General features: G+C 43.4%; 1 protein-coding gene across 1 annotated transcript in view; it reads left to right on the forward strand.

Moving 5' to 3' along the window:
• RIN3 (Ras and Rab interactor 3) overlaps positions 1 to 17,434 on the forward strand; it is a 69,766-nt gene that overhangs the window by 23,934 nt on the left and 28,398 nt on the right. Inside the window, exon 3 of the mRNA XM_010583862.1 lies at positions 584 to 698. Coding sequence (XP_010582164.1) covers positions 584 to 698 — 115 coding nt within the window. The remainder of the gene's footprint in view (positions 1 to 583; positions 699 to 17,434) is intronic.

Genomic DNA, 17,434 nt, shown 5'->3' on the forward strand with positions numbered 1-17,434 from the left:
AAGCCCTGAGCAACCTGGTCTGGCCTCATGGCTTCACCCAGGGGGTTGGACGAGAGCCCTCCTGGGGCCCCTGCCAGCCTGAATGATCTTCTGGTCCCATGAAAAAACTCTGCCATGAGACACTGTGGCCACCAGAGCCTTTAGCCTTATGTTCCACTTGTGGACATTTGAATCCTTTCCCTCTCAATGTACAAGTGACTCCTTTGCTTTAGACCCGGACTGGGACATTCTAGGGTGAATTGTCCATGATTTTGGGCACTTATGTGAGGAGCATCACTTGACAAATTGTGAGTACAGCTTTATACTCTTCAGTTAGTGAAATAGTTTGCCTTGAGCTTAAGTGGGACATCAGTGATGCATAGAAATTTTGCTGGTTCCTTCACAGGTCTGAATTTGACCCAGATGAAATGTCCCTTTATTCATTATTTTTGTCATGTAAAGTTCAACCAAGTGGAACGAAGCTAAAATAAGATCATTTAAAGGTGGATTGTACTGATAAAAAACTTCTTTGCCAATGACCTAAATTAAAGTTCAGAAGCTCACATAATGTAGCTAAGCTTTTGATTCCTTTCTCCTTTTTCAGATATTCTTGGTTAGGAGAGAGGGTAACATGAACAACATGGTCCTTGCAGTCCGCCTGCCAGTGCAGAACGAGGCTCCCAGTGTGCTGGAGTACAACATTAAAGAAGAAAAATCAAGTAAATTCTTTACACTTTTTTGGTCTTGTTCTGATTATTGTACTGAATCCTCTTGTGATCACCAGTGTTTATGTAATCTCACTTGCAATGAGAAAGTTCCTCTTGTGACCGGCAGCAGGTCTTGCTTTTACGGTGTAGTTCAGTTAATATTTCCTGCGGCTTCTTTACCTCAGGTCCCCCTGTGGTTCTGCACCTTGTGTTATCATTTACAGACTCACAACAGGAAAATAAAGCACCCTCAGATGAGCAGGCCAGTGGTTTCATCAAGCGAGAGGAGCTGCCTTTCACCAGGTGGAAGTCCTGAGGAAAGCACAAGGCACTGACAGACTAAGCCTTGTTGACTGACTGACTCTTGTCTCTCTGCCACTGAATTTGGGGCCCACCAGGCATCTGACATCTGCTACATTACCTTTTCATGCACCTCATACTGTCATACTGAACAACAGGTTACTCCTAAACTGTTTGACTGTTTTAAATGCCTCGCTGTTTCTGGGAAGCAGCTGGGTCTTGGGGCTGGTGGTATCAGTGCTTTTCCCAATCAGACAGCCAAGTCTACCGTGAGCAAGCAAAAATGTACCCAGTTCACAGTCAGCCATGTCTGATGCAGCCCTTGGTGTAAATGCATATGATTTCCACTTTCCAAGAAGTACTTGTAAACACGGGAATTTTAGCATAGTCATAGAAACATGCACTTGAAAGAGTTCGTCACAATAACTTCATGCTATTTATTTATATGAATGCATCCAAACCCTCTGGCACTGAGCTTTGCCCCAAAGCCAGCTCCCTGGAGTATATATTTTACTCTCTGCTAAAACACTTGTGTTTCCACTGATCAATGTTGTGACTTATTTCTTCCCCCTTGACAGTTGTTCAAATGAATTTTTTTCCTTCTCATGTTTCTTTGCATACCTCTGCATCGTAAACAGACTTTAAAGCCAGAGGGACAAGTGAATCTCTTAATCTGCTCTAATCTCAAGCACAAAACCAAAGGCTTTTGCAGCGTTGCTCCTGCACAGAGCGCAGCTGCCTGCCTGGCTCCTGCATACCCCCCAGGAAAGCTTTCTTTCTCATCTGCGTGCACCTTGGAGCATGCAATTGCAGAGATGAGGCACATGTTCAGTGCTCCTGCACAAAGGCAGGAATAGCAAACCTTTTGCCACAACTTCAGGTTTCTGGATTAAGAATACAAGGGCAGGGGTTAGCTGCAGGGAGGGGAAACGTTTTTCTTTAGTTATTTGAAGTTCACCTAGGGCTTAGGTTTTGCATGGTGGGGAATTGGTTTTTGATGATTCAAGTTTTCCTTTGGATAAAAGTTAAAAAATTTAATCCTGCCATCCTAGAAATTTTATTTATAGAAATGATACTTCTTGACCTGTGTCCTGCACCATAAATTCTGATTTCTTTGAGGACAGGCAAAGTAAAATGTAGTACAAAAATTTCACTGTGAGCTAGCCTAGCTAGAAAGACTTTTCTGCCATGTTTTTCAAACTTACTTGCTTGCTATTTCTAATTTATCACTAACTTAACACAAAGCATGTGTTCAGAGACACAGCTTTCTGGTAGGAGCAAGAATTAAATCAGTTTCCACCACTTTCATACAAGTTACAAAATAAGTGGAGGAGGATAATTAAAAATTAGCTCTCATTCAAAAAGCAGGAGAACTGCCATCACATGTGCAGCAATCCCAGCGGCCCTGAGGCTGATGCATTCCTATGGTGGATATTCACATTATTTTTAGCTTGAGTTCTGTCAGGGTTGATCTGTAGAAAGCCTCTCAGTTCTCCATCCTGCACTGTTTTGACAGAAACACACTGGGCATGGAAACAGTCATGCTTTTGCTTCCTTTCTCATTTAGGGTAAGTAGCCTGGCTTTTGAGTTTAGAAGAAATAGAATTAATTCCTCTTAGTAAAGCCAAACGACTATATCTGGTGCAAGGGGAGATGGTATATCTTCTGTGCCTCAGAGTAACCTAATACATTAGCTTTGATTTATTGTCTCTGCTTTACTCCAACTGCTTTCTAAACTTTTTTAGGAAATAAAATTTTATGTTGTCCGAATGCCGTAAAAGAATTAAGGCTAGAATCTGAGCTTCCTTTCTAACTACCCTGGTATGTCTGAATTACCTTAGCTTAATGAAGTGCCCTTCACTCTTCCTGGGTATTCTGTAAGTGTCGGGGTAGGAGACTTCTGAGCTCCCCCAGAGACATTATCTTGCTGTGGAATGCAAGTCAGTTGAAAGTTTGGTGTTAGACTTCCTGAGAGTGTGTAAAGCATGCCAACTGCATAGCCTGAGCACCACTGTAGACTGGCAGGGTTTTTTCAGGCATCTAGTCTTTAACTTCAGGAGGTCCCTCTTTAGTTCTTCTGTGCTTGCTAAAAGGAGGTTTCAGCTTGCTACTGAACGTTGCAGACAAGGAGGTGAATCCTCCTGATAGCTACCTGCTCTGAGTCTGCATGACATGGAGCAGAGCTGGTGCCTTTCCAGTGCCCTTCAAAAGGAGCAGCTGTAATTCCCCTGCCGTTTGAGAATCCCCAGTCCCAGCTGTTCTGGAGACAAGCAGTTTTGGTTTTGCTGGCCTGCTCCTAGTATTTCCTTTCCGAGTTGGCACATAAGCAATGATCTGTGTAATGTGCCCCACAGAGAGCTGTTTGTCCCTTTCTGAGAGCGAACTCCTCCTAAAGGGTTTGAAGAAGTGGGAACAAGTTTTTCTTCCTGTTACCTTGATTCAGCTCGTTAGACTCCACAGACTTGATGCATTCAGATGTAGACTGAAAGCTGAATTTGCCTTGACGTATATAGCTCAGATTTTATGGAGATCCTCCATTCCTGTTAAAATTCAAGTTGCAACCCATCCCAGCTTACTATTTTGGAGCACCTTGCCAGCTGCATCTTGTCCTTCTCATGAGGACTCAGTGCAATCTAAGCTTCATGAGTGACACAAAGAAGGATGCACTGTCCTTAGAGGTGACATGATGGCTCTGTGCCATCTCTACAATGATGTCCATCTCTTACTTTTACCATATGCAGCTTTAAACAGCAAGTTTTACTGCTCAGCTGTTTGTAAAAAGCTGTTCTCATCCCATCCTACTTTTCAGATCGTACCTGAAGAGGTTTTCCCCAGTATCATGATGACAGTAAAGAGGTTGCTGCCCAGCCCGAGATGCATATATAGATGGCCATTCAATGAAGTACAAGAAAAGGAAGCTTCCTAGCATTGCACTGCCAAATAATGGTGGATCATTGTTTTTCCCTTTCTTTTCCCCATATCAGATCTGCTCTGTTGACATTTGATGAAATATTTAGGGAAGTATAGTTTTCTGAGGGGAAGACCAGATTTAATTGTGATTTTTTTTTAAATTGGAAATCCCCAAAGAACCCACTAGGTAAGAGGGTCAAGAAATGAAACTTCTTTCCTTTTTTTTTTTTTTTTTTTGTGGGGAATTTTTACCTGTTCTATGAAGTAGCCCTTAGGATCATAAAACAGGAGAATGAAGAAACTGGATTTTAAAAATTTTCTTCTGGTTCTTCATCTTTGGTTGTAATTCCTCCAGACATAAAGCCTAAAGCCTGGTCACAGCAGCAGGTGTGGTAGAGATCCAACAGCAGATACCACATGGTTCATCAGAAAGCTGAGAAACCTAGTAACTTTCAAAGCCTTGGATCTCTGTGGTTTTGCTTCTCAGCCTGAAGGATCCCTTACTTCTTACTCAGAACAGTGGAAATCTCCCAGAGAGAAGGCTTGTTACAAGATTTCTTCCATTTAGAGATGCAGTGTTGGGAGATAACTCTAAAGCTCTGCTAAAATCTCAACTACTTTATGGGCTTACAGTTCTGAGAGTTGTCCCTTACTTCTGCTTCATCCCAAAATGGAGCACTAGCTTCACATACCTCAAGAACTGAGCACCATTTCCTCAGCTGACTCCTACCCTTGGCTCTTCACAGCAAACTGGTTGTAACTTCAGGTCCCGATTCTCCTTCCCCTTTATGTGTAATACAGTCAGAAATCATTCCACTGACATCAGTGACATTGCAGCAGTATTAAAAAGAAAAGAATCAGATGTTTAAAGTAAATGTGCATGTTTAAAGTAACATATACTGAAAGCTTGAAGGAAGCATCTGAGTATGATAAACCACTTGGTGCAAGTAGCGACAGTAGCTTTTACTTTCACAAAGGGTTATGAAGTCACATGCCATGGGGGTAAAGTCCTTTAATAGAAGAATGCTCTAGCACCATATACTGAGTGTAATGCTTCCTTTTTTTCTGGGAAATCAATTATATCTGAAAATAATTTGACTTCATGGAACACATGAGTTGACCATATACTTCTCAGGAATATTGCACATACGCTTTGGTGCGGAATGTGTAGTAATTATTTTCCAAACTTTTCTGTACCAAAAAAGAGGATGTAATTCCTTTCCAAATATGCAAAATGATGCTAAACAGGAGAAATATCTGCAATTGCACAGAATAAAGAAGAACATATTATTCATATCATTAGTAATTTTTATAGAAATAACTATGGAATTGATTTGCCAAGTCAGTACTGAACTCCTCAGGCTCATGTCCTAAGGGGTTTGAGGCTGGCCTAATCCTGCTATGGATGCCTGCTCTTGTAATCATGCTCCTGCCTCCTGCCTTCCACATCACTGCAGCTGGCTTTGCTCACTTGGAGGTTTATTTTCCTGGGTCTGTTCACATTGTGGAGTTGCTGTCCTTGTTCTGTATTTAAACCATACCCAAAGGGGACAATCTGCCACCAGGTGTAGCTGTTCAGAAGCATCTCTTCCAACGTGCTGGGCCAAGTCTGAGTTGAGCCCCCAAAATCAATAAGTAAACAGCTGAAGTGGGGTTTGTGGTGAAGCCTTGTCTGTAGTATGGTTACTTCATTTATTACAGAAAAATTCTGAAATTTAAATTAAAACACTGCCTGCTCTGACCCTCCCAGCTTCTCTGGAGACAAACACTGAATGAGCTGAAGCATGACGGAGGTCTTGAAATAACCTTGACACAATCAAATAGGAAAGCCAAAATAAATTATCTCCGAGTAACATAAAAATGTCCAGATCACAATTAATACCACCTTTGAAAGATGAGACACGGTACCATTGGACACGGTAGATTATACTCAATTTCTCATTTATGGACAGCAGCTGTACTTCAGGTTATGTGGTATGGGCTTGTGGTAAGGACCTACAATATACCTTGACAGAAAAGATACAGGCAATTACTGCACTCAAAAGTAGTTTAAAAGCCATCACTGGGTATTGCTAAAAAGTTCCAAGTCTAGTAGCAAAAAAGAAGTTGATAAAGAAATCCAGTGTCCTGCCCTGGTCACTGTATTTGGTTGGTCTTTCTTAAAGTTAGACTGAGCTCAGGCAGTGCAGGCTGGAGCCTGGTATGAAATGCTTGAGACAGACAGTAGGGATTTCAGAGAAGACCACAACTCAAGTAAAACACACAGCAGCAGTTTACCTGCCTGGTTAATTCTCTAACTGCTTTTACCAAAGGAAATCTGTCTGCCATGGAAGTTCATGAGGACCTGACCACTTTGTACATCCGCCACCCTCTAAGCTCTGTCCATCAGAACAGAAAGAAGAGTTACACCAGGTCTAGAGGCAGCAGGAAGGCAGGCCTAGCTGGGGAGTCAAAACAGAAATTTAGACAAGCAAAAGTGTTCCTTTGCACACTGGATTTTAGGAAGGGTGAAATCAATCAGAAAAGGGAAGAGATTATTTAAGGGCTAAGATTTCACAGTCTACTTTCCTGCCTTAATAATCCGAAATCAGTGCAGTCTAATGCTGTGAAAGCAAGCTTAACTCTCAAAGCCAACTTTGTCCATCATTACCAAGTTACTTCAGCCACTTCTACACTTCCATTCCTCCTTCCCAAGCACATAAGGGGGAAAAAAAAAAAGTTTTTTATTATAGACTAATGCCATTTGCACAAGATAAAAAGGGTATGTGCAGTCATTCTGACTGTCCTGTAGCAGTAACAAATGGTAATTAAACAACAGTAATCAGGCAGCAGCATGTTTACAGAGGAGCATTAGAGTAACATGGGGATGGACTTTGTTCATCTTTGCAGGCTTAGCTCTAAACAAAGCTGCTGAAAGCCCTCGTCTTTACAGCCCAGCCATCCTGAGGTGAGGGCTGTGAGCACGCTTGGCATGATGGCAGAACTCAGGTGCAAGGGATACAAATTCCTGCCTGTGTCCCTGCATGGGTCGGTAGGTCCAAGCACTATGAGGGCACTCACTGAGTGAGCATGAGGCAGGGCAGAGGAGACAGATTGACTAGGAACAACTCAGTAGATGCTCTTTACTGGCTCAGACTCCTTCAGATGCTTATAATGGACTTGCCTATTGCACTCTGCTGGTGCCCTGGCCACTATGGCCAGATATGGTCCATTATGGCAGATTTTCCTGTTTTATTTTGTTAACATTTCTTTTAATACATGTTGCTGAGGCTGGATTAACAAATTCAGAGACCAAAGTCCTCACTGCTAACATGGCACAGCATGGTCAGGTGGTATTTTTCCACATGAACTGCATTGAAGTACTGCACAAATGAGGTCATGGGAAAAAAATGGGAGGATAGCTCAGCTACTGCAGTCTACTCACAATTTAGTTCCTTTAATGAGAGCGGCCAGTTGTGCAGATTATATTTGTGATATGAATATTTTTGTGGAAATGTTGGCAGCTCTTGCAATAGCTTCCTCAGTTTTGCAAGTCTTTTTGCTAACACCCTGCCTGCTGGAATCACAAAGTAGAGTGAAGATAGGCAGAATTATATTTTTTTCCCCAGAAAGAGAAATAACCCTCACAATTGCAGAGAAAAGCCTGAAGATGTAATCTTAAAATCTCTTAAAGACTCAGAAAACAGAGGATAAGGGAAAATAACCTATAGGAAGACAATCTCCCATTTTTAAAATTAATTCTAATTGCATTTATTTTGGATCCCTTCTGAACTGGAATGGAGATGGAAAAAGGTGGAAATCTGTGGTACTGACTGAGGTCAGAAACATGGGATCTTTCACTTCATCGCTGAAGTGAATGAATGGAAGTATGGGCTGGTATTCATGACACTGACTTCTAAGATGAAGCCATTTATTTGTGTAGCACTTGCAGATTTTCATGGGAGGTTTTCAAGACGGTGCTGGATGAAGACTTGAGCAACTTGGTTTGACCTCATGGCTGACCCTGCTTTGAGCAGGGGTTTGGCCTAGAGACCTCCTGGGGTCCCTGCTAGCCTGAGCGATCCCATGAGAGGGAACCAGCCAGTGAGACTGAGTCAGTCTGTGGGCAAGCTCAGGGCAGATGGCAGTTCTCAGAAGGGATGTCTCAGGAGAGCAGCAAAAGCAGTTCCCATTCTCTAAGATCCAGGTTCTGAGAGAAATACTGCTAAGATTTACAGAGGGATGGTGGTGAAAAAATAAATAAAACATAAATATTTCCTGGGTTAGTGTCTCACCTGTGATCTCCCCAAAAACCATAACCTTCCTTTCTTTGGTAGATAACCTTGTATACAGGGGAAATTAAAGAAAGTGCTCCATCTATTTAATCAGTGCAGATTTCCAGTTGAATTAACTCATATGAGGTATCTCAACGTGCTTGAAAAAGCCCAGTAATGCCCTATAGATGCAATTATACACCCCTTGGCATGTTGCAGAGCTCAGCTTGCTGCTGCGGGCTGAGATAGACTTCATCATGTGGAGTTAATAGCACTGCAAGGCTCCTGGACTGATTTTACACAGGTGCTAAAGGGACTTTTCAGTTGGAGGAGGACAATCCAAGGAGTAGATGTACATCCCATCCTTCCTAAGTCAAATCTCTTGAGACAACCTCTGGTTCATCAGAGGGCAGGCAGAAGGGCCAATCAGAAAGTACATTCAGTTACTTCTGTTATCACTGTAATGGTACCGTAGTTCTTTTTAAATTGTCACTTTAACAGAAACAGTTGGCCTCCTTGAGTGGAAACCCTGCAGCTTTCAATACCAGAAAGAAGAATTCTTAATACTGTAAACTAAGGCATGAAAAGCAGGGTAGGACTATTTATAGGTCTGATTTCCTCTGAATAGATGAGAGGCTAAACCTGACATTACAGAGTGAAATGATCAAGGGGTTTTTTGGGTTTTTTATACCCCATGCTGCTCTTCAGCAATAAAGCAGACAAAGAGGGCACTGCCTTGGCAACCACCTCATGAACTGCCCTGGAGACTTGTCTCCCAGCCAGGAAGGTCATTAAGCATCTTCAACTTCAGGTTTACTATAGACTATGATTTTACTGAATATATATATATAAAAAAAAATATATATATATATATATAAGGCAAAAACATCATTAGTCCCAGTAACTAGTAGTTAGGATACTGCAGCCTCATGAGCACAAGTAAAGTAGATGGAAAAGGGTGTGAGCACTGTCCCTAGGAGAGGCAGGAGCCAGGTTTTAGGTGAGTTCAGGCTGTAACTTTGAGCTGACACTGCTGTCACAAGAAGCGCTCTCACCGTCCCTCATCTGCCAGCTGTGTGTGTCCGTGAGCTCATGCCCCTCTGGTCCCTGTCTTCCTCTCCCTCATGCAGGTTGTGGCTGGGAAGGAGTGAGCAGCGTGGATGTGGGGATGTGAAAGCAGGGCGGTGTGGTGGGGCAATGCTTTCTTGGAGGTGCTGTCATGTGCTGGGTTATGTGAAATAAAGCCTGGAAAGGAGAAGGAAGTGATATGGGGATGGAGGGTGGCTGGTGACTTTGAGAAGAGTGGGAGGCAGGCTGGAGACAGAGGTCTGGGAACACGATGGAGAGAGGCAGTAGGCAGCCAAGGATGGGGTCACATCCTGTAGCACTGGATGATGGCGTGAGCATCTGAGATGCTGTGGGTGAAGCTGAAAGGAGGCTGCCCACAGAGGCAGGAACCCAGCAGAGCTGCCTCGTGGTGCAAGGAGAGGAGGCTGCAGGTATGGGGCAAGCACTGTCAGGATGGGTGGGAGGTCAGTGCAAAACTGCGGCCAAATTGCCCTGTAGCAGCCAACCTCCTCGAGGCAGAGCATCGCTGGCAGCATGCCGAGGAGCAGGCCCTTGCCCTCCCTGCCGAGCTGAACTCAGCCAAATTTTCCCAAGGAAGTCAGTGTCATTGCACCCATTTAATAGAGTGAGAGCTGAGGCACAGGTTGCTGAAGGGGCTCGGCCAGCTGCGTACCACCAGCCCTGAACAAGCCCAGCTCCTGGCCAGCACTGTATTTACTGGGCTGCAGAGAGGCCCTTTGCCTGCCGAGCACTTGACTTTGTTCAGCGCTGAGGTACCAATACCACTATTCAGACATTTTTTGTATGCTTTCTGTATAGCCTGACAGGCAACTCTGCTGCCGTACTGTGAGGGAAGCCAATTTTTCAGGTTTACTTCAGAGGAATGTTTTCCTTTATTGTTGCGTGATGGAGTGTGTGATTGAGGCAAAGTAAGAAACTGTTGTCAGCTCTGGGCCTGACTAGCCTGAAAAAAGCAGAAATGTGCTGGAAAAATAACAGTTATCAAGGCCCTTGGGAGAGAAGATCCTTCTTCTCTTCTCTCGCCAAAAATGGCTGATTCTATATCAATTAAGCAAATCATATATTTCAGCAGCAGAACTTGTCCAAGACTACTTTTTTCAAGGATTAGCCAGTCAATGAATAAAAGTTTGCATATTTTTAGCAGAGGAGGCTGGAAAAGCTGAATATGTAGTTGACCTTAAGGTTCAAATTTTAAGCAGTTTAATTGCATGTAAGGAGACCTTCTGGTCATGCAGGCTAATATCCTATTTTCCCATCGTAAATGACTCCTGTTCAGTATGGTAGACACCTTGCCGTTAAGGATAGTAGACTGACAAATGTTATCTTTTAATGTGGTTCCTGTTGCTGCCGATGGTGTGTCTGTGCGACAGCTCTGAAGACGTAGAGCTACCCTAGTTATCTTCAGACTAGCCCCACTCAGACACAGATAACAATCTGCTTGCATCACCCAGGGCTCAGCATGGGCTAATTTCCCCTGTTTATGCATGTTTCTCATTAGCGAGAAAAGCCTACCATCACCTATGCAGCTTCTTGGCATGAAAAATCTACCATTGAGCAAGTCCACCCCATGGCATGGGATAACTGGACAATTCTGCCCCAGCTCTGGCCTCCAGCTCAAGGAGTGCCCTTTTGCTGTTGCTTTCTGCTGGATCTCATCTGCTTCCACAGGCGGTGCAAGGCCAAAGGCCACCTCTGTGTGGGCTGTCATAAGGACACAGGAGACTTCATCATTGTCTGGTCTACCATCTATGGTTTGATTGGAGATAGAGACTGAATGATTTCTAGTCCCCTAAGGATGTCTAACCTAGACATCTTCCCAAGGTCAGTCTGCCTGCCAAGGATGAGTTCTCCATTATCCCCATTGTTATTAACCCTGAAAATTGAGTTAGTGTCGAGGAGTTCCCACTCAGGAGACTACTCTGAAGTAGGAGCCCAGAGTCTTGGTTTGGCAAGAACAGCGACCGAGGGCTTGGGGGATATTGTAAAACATGGTATGAGGACACATTTTATAACCTGTTTTGCAAGTTCATAATTTCTTTTCTAAATGCACACGTGCACAAGAAAAGCAGAAAGTCTCACCAAGTCCTGCTCATTTGAGCTGAGTTCCACAGCATTTTGATGTGCTGCTTATTTTAAAACACAAAACACTTTTAAAACATGACACCTGTGCAGCTGCTTTTTCAGGATGTAACAGTGCCAGGTTTCTGCGTGGTTTACACGTTGTTTTGGAAACATTCTGGTTGCTTATAGTGGGTGGGTTTTTTTCTTTTTTTTTTTTTTTTAAAACTCTCATCCTGAAGAGGTACCTCCCCTCTCACGATGCAAACATTTTCATTTTTACTTTAGGCTTTAAACTGATAGGATTGTAGGAAAGCCTGTTGGAAAGAGGCCCTCAGGGTCTTGTTAGCTTTGTTAATTGTCGCTTTGTTGTTTGGGTTTTTTGCCTTATTTTTCACTCCCAAGAGGCATAATGCAAAATCTGTGTGTAATCAGAGCTAGAGACTATGCGTGCTGTTCTAGGATAATATTGTCTTACTCTACTCTGCTTAGTACCTTGAACATAACCCAAAAAGCTTACTGGTTCTAAAACAGCTACTCTAAATCAGTACCCATAATACCAGTGCCCTTGTCTCAGTGGCTCAACTGGAGCAAATTATAATTTTTGCCCTTGGACAGAGTTTGCTATCTGAAGATCTTAAAGAGCTTAATAAACAAGAGTTTAGACTTGTAAATGAGATAAATAAGATACTGCTCAAAGTAAAATGAGGGCAGTAAGGACCTCATACTTTGACCTTTGATTTGGACCCTCAAATCAATTTATCCCACTCAGAAGAGTGGAAATCAGAAGACCTTCTTCCTCCAGGTTGGCAGCTAGGTGGGATCACAGCTCTCAGAAGCAGAAATACCATTTTTTCCTTTTATTTTCCACCCTATTGACCTCTGCCATTTCAAAGTGGGTTAGTCGTTTTCATCACTCACCTTTGGAAAGTGTGGTCTTTTTTTCCTGGAAGTCTGTCACACAGAATGTGGTTCTGTGTATCGGATGGCTTCCCTTAAAATGCTCAGAAGACTTCCTTTTTCTATATGATTAACCTCAACTCTATGGTATTTCATGATGTATCTCAGAGCCAGAGAAATAAACTTTTCTCCAAAGCAAATGGGAAAAAAAATGTTCTTAATAAAATACATCTGTATGATAACATACATTTTTCACATAAGGATTGATTCTCAAGATTATCTATACAACCTGGAAAGTGTTGCTAAGAACTAAACCCCCAGAATTTCAAATCATAGTGTCGTTTCCTGTTACATGAGGCACAGGGGAGACCCTTTATATATCTGAAAGCTTCGTTTACTTCACAAAGTTTTACTGAAGAAATTTGCCTCCTGAGAGCAACTTGCAAATATCTACATTCAGTTTGTCTTGTCAGCCATAGCCCTGAGCCCTGACAGTTTGAATCACCATGCTGGGCACCATAAATTTTGTACTGCCATTGTAGCGTATGGGTGGATGCTGAATTACCTGTGAAAATGTGACTTCTCCAGCAATGATCCCACATTGCTCAACTGCTTACAGCAGGGACCACGCCAATCGAATGTGTCACCCTACTCCCCTTGGTGTCCTTGGGAGCCCTCTCAGTCCTCAACATTTCAGAAAGGTCACATTTTCCCCCTCAGCCCTGCTATGTGAGAGCAAGAAAACAGACCCTGGGTGGCGACCTCTGAAACTCCAGCTAAACCTCATGTTGCCGTCTGGTCCTGGGAAGAAGTCCTGGATCTCCCCAGCCTCTGGCTGAAGAAACAGTGCAAACCAGGTATGGAATTTCCACAGACTTTAAGGTGTTTATTCGAGCAGTAAAAAGGAGATGCAGGGTGAGGATCTGACGAGGAGGGCAAGTGCTTTGAAACCAAACAGCCATTTGCCAGACTGTGCTCTGCTCTTAACCCCTGAAACAGCTGGCAGTGCCCCTGGGCCTGCCGGGACTGCTCACACGGATACCTGTAAGGAAAGCACTGAGGAGCTGTGACACTTTTGTTTTAGCTGGGTTAGCTGTGCTTGAAGTACCCTTGAGAGCCACCCTCTCAACCCTGCTGAAACACTAATCGCAATAAGGAGGAAACAGAGCAGCGAAATTACTGTAACAAGTTTCTGCTCAAGCATCCTGCAGCAGAGGCAACGAGACCAGGCGGCAGCAGGATTTTATGCTGAACTAAAGGCATAAAATCTAAGTGCACGCCAAGGCGCTGCCCATCTGCTTGGGTGAATGTGGATGAGCCAAAGTACAGTGGAGTGGCCAAGACCCCTGCGGCTGTTAGATGTGGGGACGGTCCTTTTTCTTAGCACCAGGATACACACACATGGTGCACAGGGAAGCAGTCAAGTCTGTCGAGTGCCCCCTCCACTCAACCCCAGCCTGAGAAGAGTGCAAAAGCCTGTGTTTTGCATCTTGTTTAATGGCATTAATTTTGTTCTGCACAATGCAATTATATTTTGTGAAAAACCTAGTTTAAAAATAGATTTCTCTCACACTCTAGACCCAAGCTCATTACACTTTATCACTTTCGTAATTCATTAGTTTCAATTTCCCAGGAACTGCCACCAGGAGTGATTTTTTTCATCACGGCCAGAAAGATTAAACTCTGTAGGAAACCATAAAATTGAAATCCTGTAAGAAAGCATGAGTTGGATGCACAACAGAAGACTCTGGCAGAAGTCCAAACCGGGGGAGTTTCTGCACTGCCTTGATGAGGGGGAAAAACAGAAACAACTTACAGTTTCATGAAAGAATCACTAGGAAAGACAAAAAAGACAAAACAGACCTGGGTTGCAAGACATTCTAAATTGTGCAACCAAAAAGGAAACTACAGCTTAGACATCAGATGGAAGAAGCAGAGGCATCAGATTGCAGAAGAAATAAAAAGGCCTTGAGAAGAGAAAACAGATAAACAGTGACAGTGTTTTACAAGAACACAGCACTTGAAGGCCTAACAGTACTGTCCAGAAGGTCATCAAAAAGTAATACAGGGAACAATGTTAGGGACAGATACTAGGAACTTTCAAACAGACAGAGCTGTTGCAGAAAGACACCGCAAACACCTTAAGGACTTCTAGCAATGTAATCTAAATTTCCTTCTATCCAGCTAAAGCTCTTTCTCTTAATACCACCACCAGCCTAGTGCATGAATAAGGGCCAGAAGGAGATTTGCACATGCTCAGGGAACTGAAGCAATAACCTGAAGGAATTACGTCATGCTCTCACACATCTCTGTAAAGCATGGCAGGTGCGACAAGCGCAATGTATTGTGACAAACAGAATAGCCCCAGCACCAGGGCTATGGTAGTCACTGCACTCCTCTACTACAATACCAAGGGCTCATTCCCCAGGGGCAGGAAACTGCTAACTTGGCCTGTGCAACAGCTAGGAACGTCAACGTCTGGAATTAGGATCAGTAACCTCTGCCTTGGAGCAGAACAGCAGCAAAGCTGGCCAGTGCTGCTTACTGCAAGGGTCAGTGCAAGCAAGGTCGTGGTAACTGTGGTATCACGCCAGAGACTTATAGCAAAGGAGGGAAACACCAATGAGAGGTCTGGTTAGGAGACTGTGGAGTTATAATCTTAAAATAGAAATAGAAAAGTAGAATCACTCCCATGATGACATATCTCACAGCATGCCAGAATCTGGAAAGACAAGAGCATCTCAAGCACATCCAAGCAGGACTTCTGAGGATGGTTGTGTTCTCAGTAGTCCTCTGTCAACACAACTGCTGCAGAATAAGGAATTCAATCTTTGACTTCAGATGTCTCTGAAGGATTACACGGGTATCAAAAACAGTGAATAGGACTAACAGTGCCATTAGGGAAGAAGAAGCTGAAGTAATTGGGTCCCGTGAGCCTACGTAAGCAGTAAGAAGATGGAAATTGGGGTGGTTTGTCCATGTGACCAGAACAACAGGACTAGCAAACACAATTCTGTGGGGAAAAGTCAAAGAGGAAAGGAAGGCAGAATGCCCAGGGACAGCGTGACTCAAAAACATCAGCATCTGGATGGAGAAATGATGGGGAGATCTGAAGAGTAAAGGGAACAAGACGACACATTCCAGTCAGTGCCTAAAAGTGACACTCTTCAGAGCATGTTGGTGCAGTAAAGGGAAAGATGAGACAATGATAAATATTTATAGCAGTTCATAACCTGGCCATGTCCTGTTCACTTACTGAGTTGCACAAGGGTCACAAAACAGAGTATGGTCAACAGTGAACCAGTAATTCGTGTTACTAATGCTTCTGTCACCCATAAAAAACTTTTCAATTAACTCTGATATCTTCATTTCAGACTGCTCAAAATTGCCCATTGATCTACACATTTCTGCTTTTATTTCCTGAAGGTGACTTTTTTCTGTGGGCTTCTAAATATCAGGTAAACCTCAGTATGCTGTGGCAGTATGTTTGGCTCACGAAACCCAGCCTATTTTTGCTGTTGCTTTTCATCATATTCTTGACATCCTGCCACTGTTCTGGTGAGACACAGAGATTTCTTTGCTCTTCAGGTGCCCTGGGTGTAGTTTTATGAGCCCAAGAAAGGTGAATTTTGTCTCTGCAGGATTACAGCAGTCTAGCAGAAAAGCGTCTGCTTGTAGCTTTTGCAAAAGTCAGAAGTTCCTATAAACGGCAACATCATCGTCCTTCCCTGAGCAGCAGTGCTTATGTCAGTGAAATGTCCCCAGCTACCCACAACGTGTCCACAGCCAGAGAAAAGCACCTCGTCCTGACTGTCTTCTCAGAACAGGGTGACTTGAGGGCAGTAACAGTGCTGGGAGGAGAAATATGTTGTCCCCAACAGTCAGCGGAGCCCTTTTAGCTGTACAAACTTGCTATTTTCTGCATCTTTCCAAGAATCAGAGACATGCAACAGGACCCACTTAATGGTCTCCACAAGCGAATGACAACCATTCCCGCCATAGACATTCCTGTACCAAACCCATCATCTGCCACTGAACAGCAAAACGGTCAGAAAGGACTACTTATCAGTGATGCCTGCTGGTGGTCAGCAGGTGTCTAGATAAAAACAGGTTAAGGAAAAAGTGTTATAGTTTCTCCCAAGGAAGACCTGTCCCACAGGAGATTGCAAGGCTTTCCCCATGGGTGCTGTGCTGGGAGCGGGTCCAAGTGGCTGCGATAGCCCTGCACAGGCTGCTTGACACTGTCACTGTTGGGAATAAATTTGGGGCAGAGTATTGGTCCTGATGATGCTAGTACATTGAGTAATGATCCATCTAAAGCAGTGTTTTTCTATTCTTACTTGTTTGCAGGCCACCCAAAAATGTCCCAGCAGAGCTGTGGGTCTCTGTATGATGAATTCCAGCCTGCTGACAAATACACTTGATTTTGTTACCTTCTATGACCTCTCAGAGCAGATCAGGGACAGTCCAGTTTCTATATACCACCTGCTGAAAACTCCTGTCCTTAAGCTCCAGCAGCTTTTGTACCTAGACTGCTTTAGCTATATAAGTCCTGGTGATTTGTAGTGTTTTATGCTATTTAACTATATACGGGAGAAGAAGTAGCTGTATGGTGACAATGTACTTCTATGTGGATACTCCTGACGCTGAGGAGCTCGGACTAATATTCTTTTGTCTAAAATTCAAGCTCCCAAATGGCAGAGCTTCCTGGCACAGAAACAATCATTAGTCCCAATCCAAGCAATCTGCTCATGTATGTAAACATGTACAGGTGCAGCCTGCTTTCTTATGTACACCTGCAACTTGGGATGCCAAAGTGAACATGTGGTTCTTAACGGAAAAAAAGTCCTTAAAACGGTTGTCCACATAAAGGCCTTTATTAAATTGCTGGAGATTCAAGTGAGTTCAGACTCTTGGGTGTTGGTTCATTCTCTGGAACAGCACTGGGTTTTGTCTTTATTTTTGTTTCCTGTGTCAGAGCTGCGAAGCAGATGGATTTCAAACTATAGAAATTGTTCATGGTAGATGTTTAATGAAAATCCCTGACTGAAACATGATTCTTATTATGGAAAAATAAAAAACTTGCCGAACACTTATTTTTTCCCGTTGTGAGAGAAAAGTTAGGGAAAAGGATTGTTTTGCTTGAAGTATGTTTTAAATTCCACGTTGCAGTCTGGTATCAGTGCACACACTGAGGCTGATCTGTTCGTGCTGATCCAAAGGAATGACTTCTGAGAA

This window comes from Haliaeetus leucocephalus, unplaced genomic scaffold (assembly GCF_000737465.1).
Source record: "Haliaeetus leucocephalus isolate CR32 unplaced genomic scaffold, Haliaeetus_leucocephalus-4.0 Scaffold932, whole genome shotgun sequence".
In the NCBI taxonomy this organism is placed as follows: Eukaryota; Metazoa; Chordata; class Aves; order Accipitriformes; family Accipitridae; genus Haliaeetus; species Haliaeetus leucocephalus.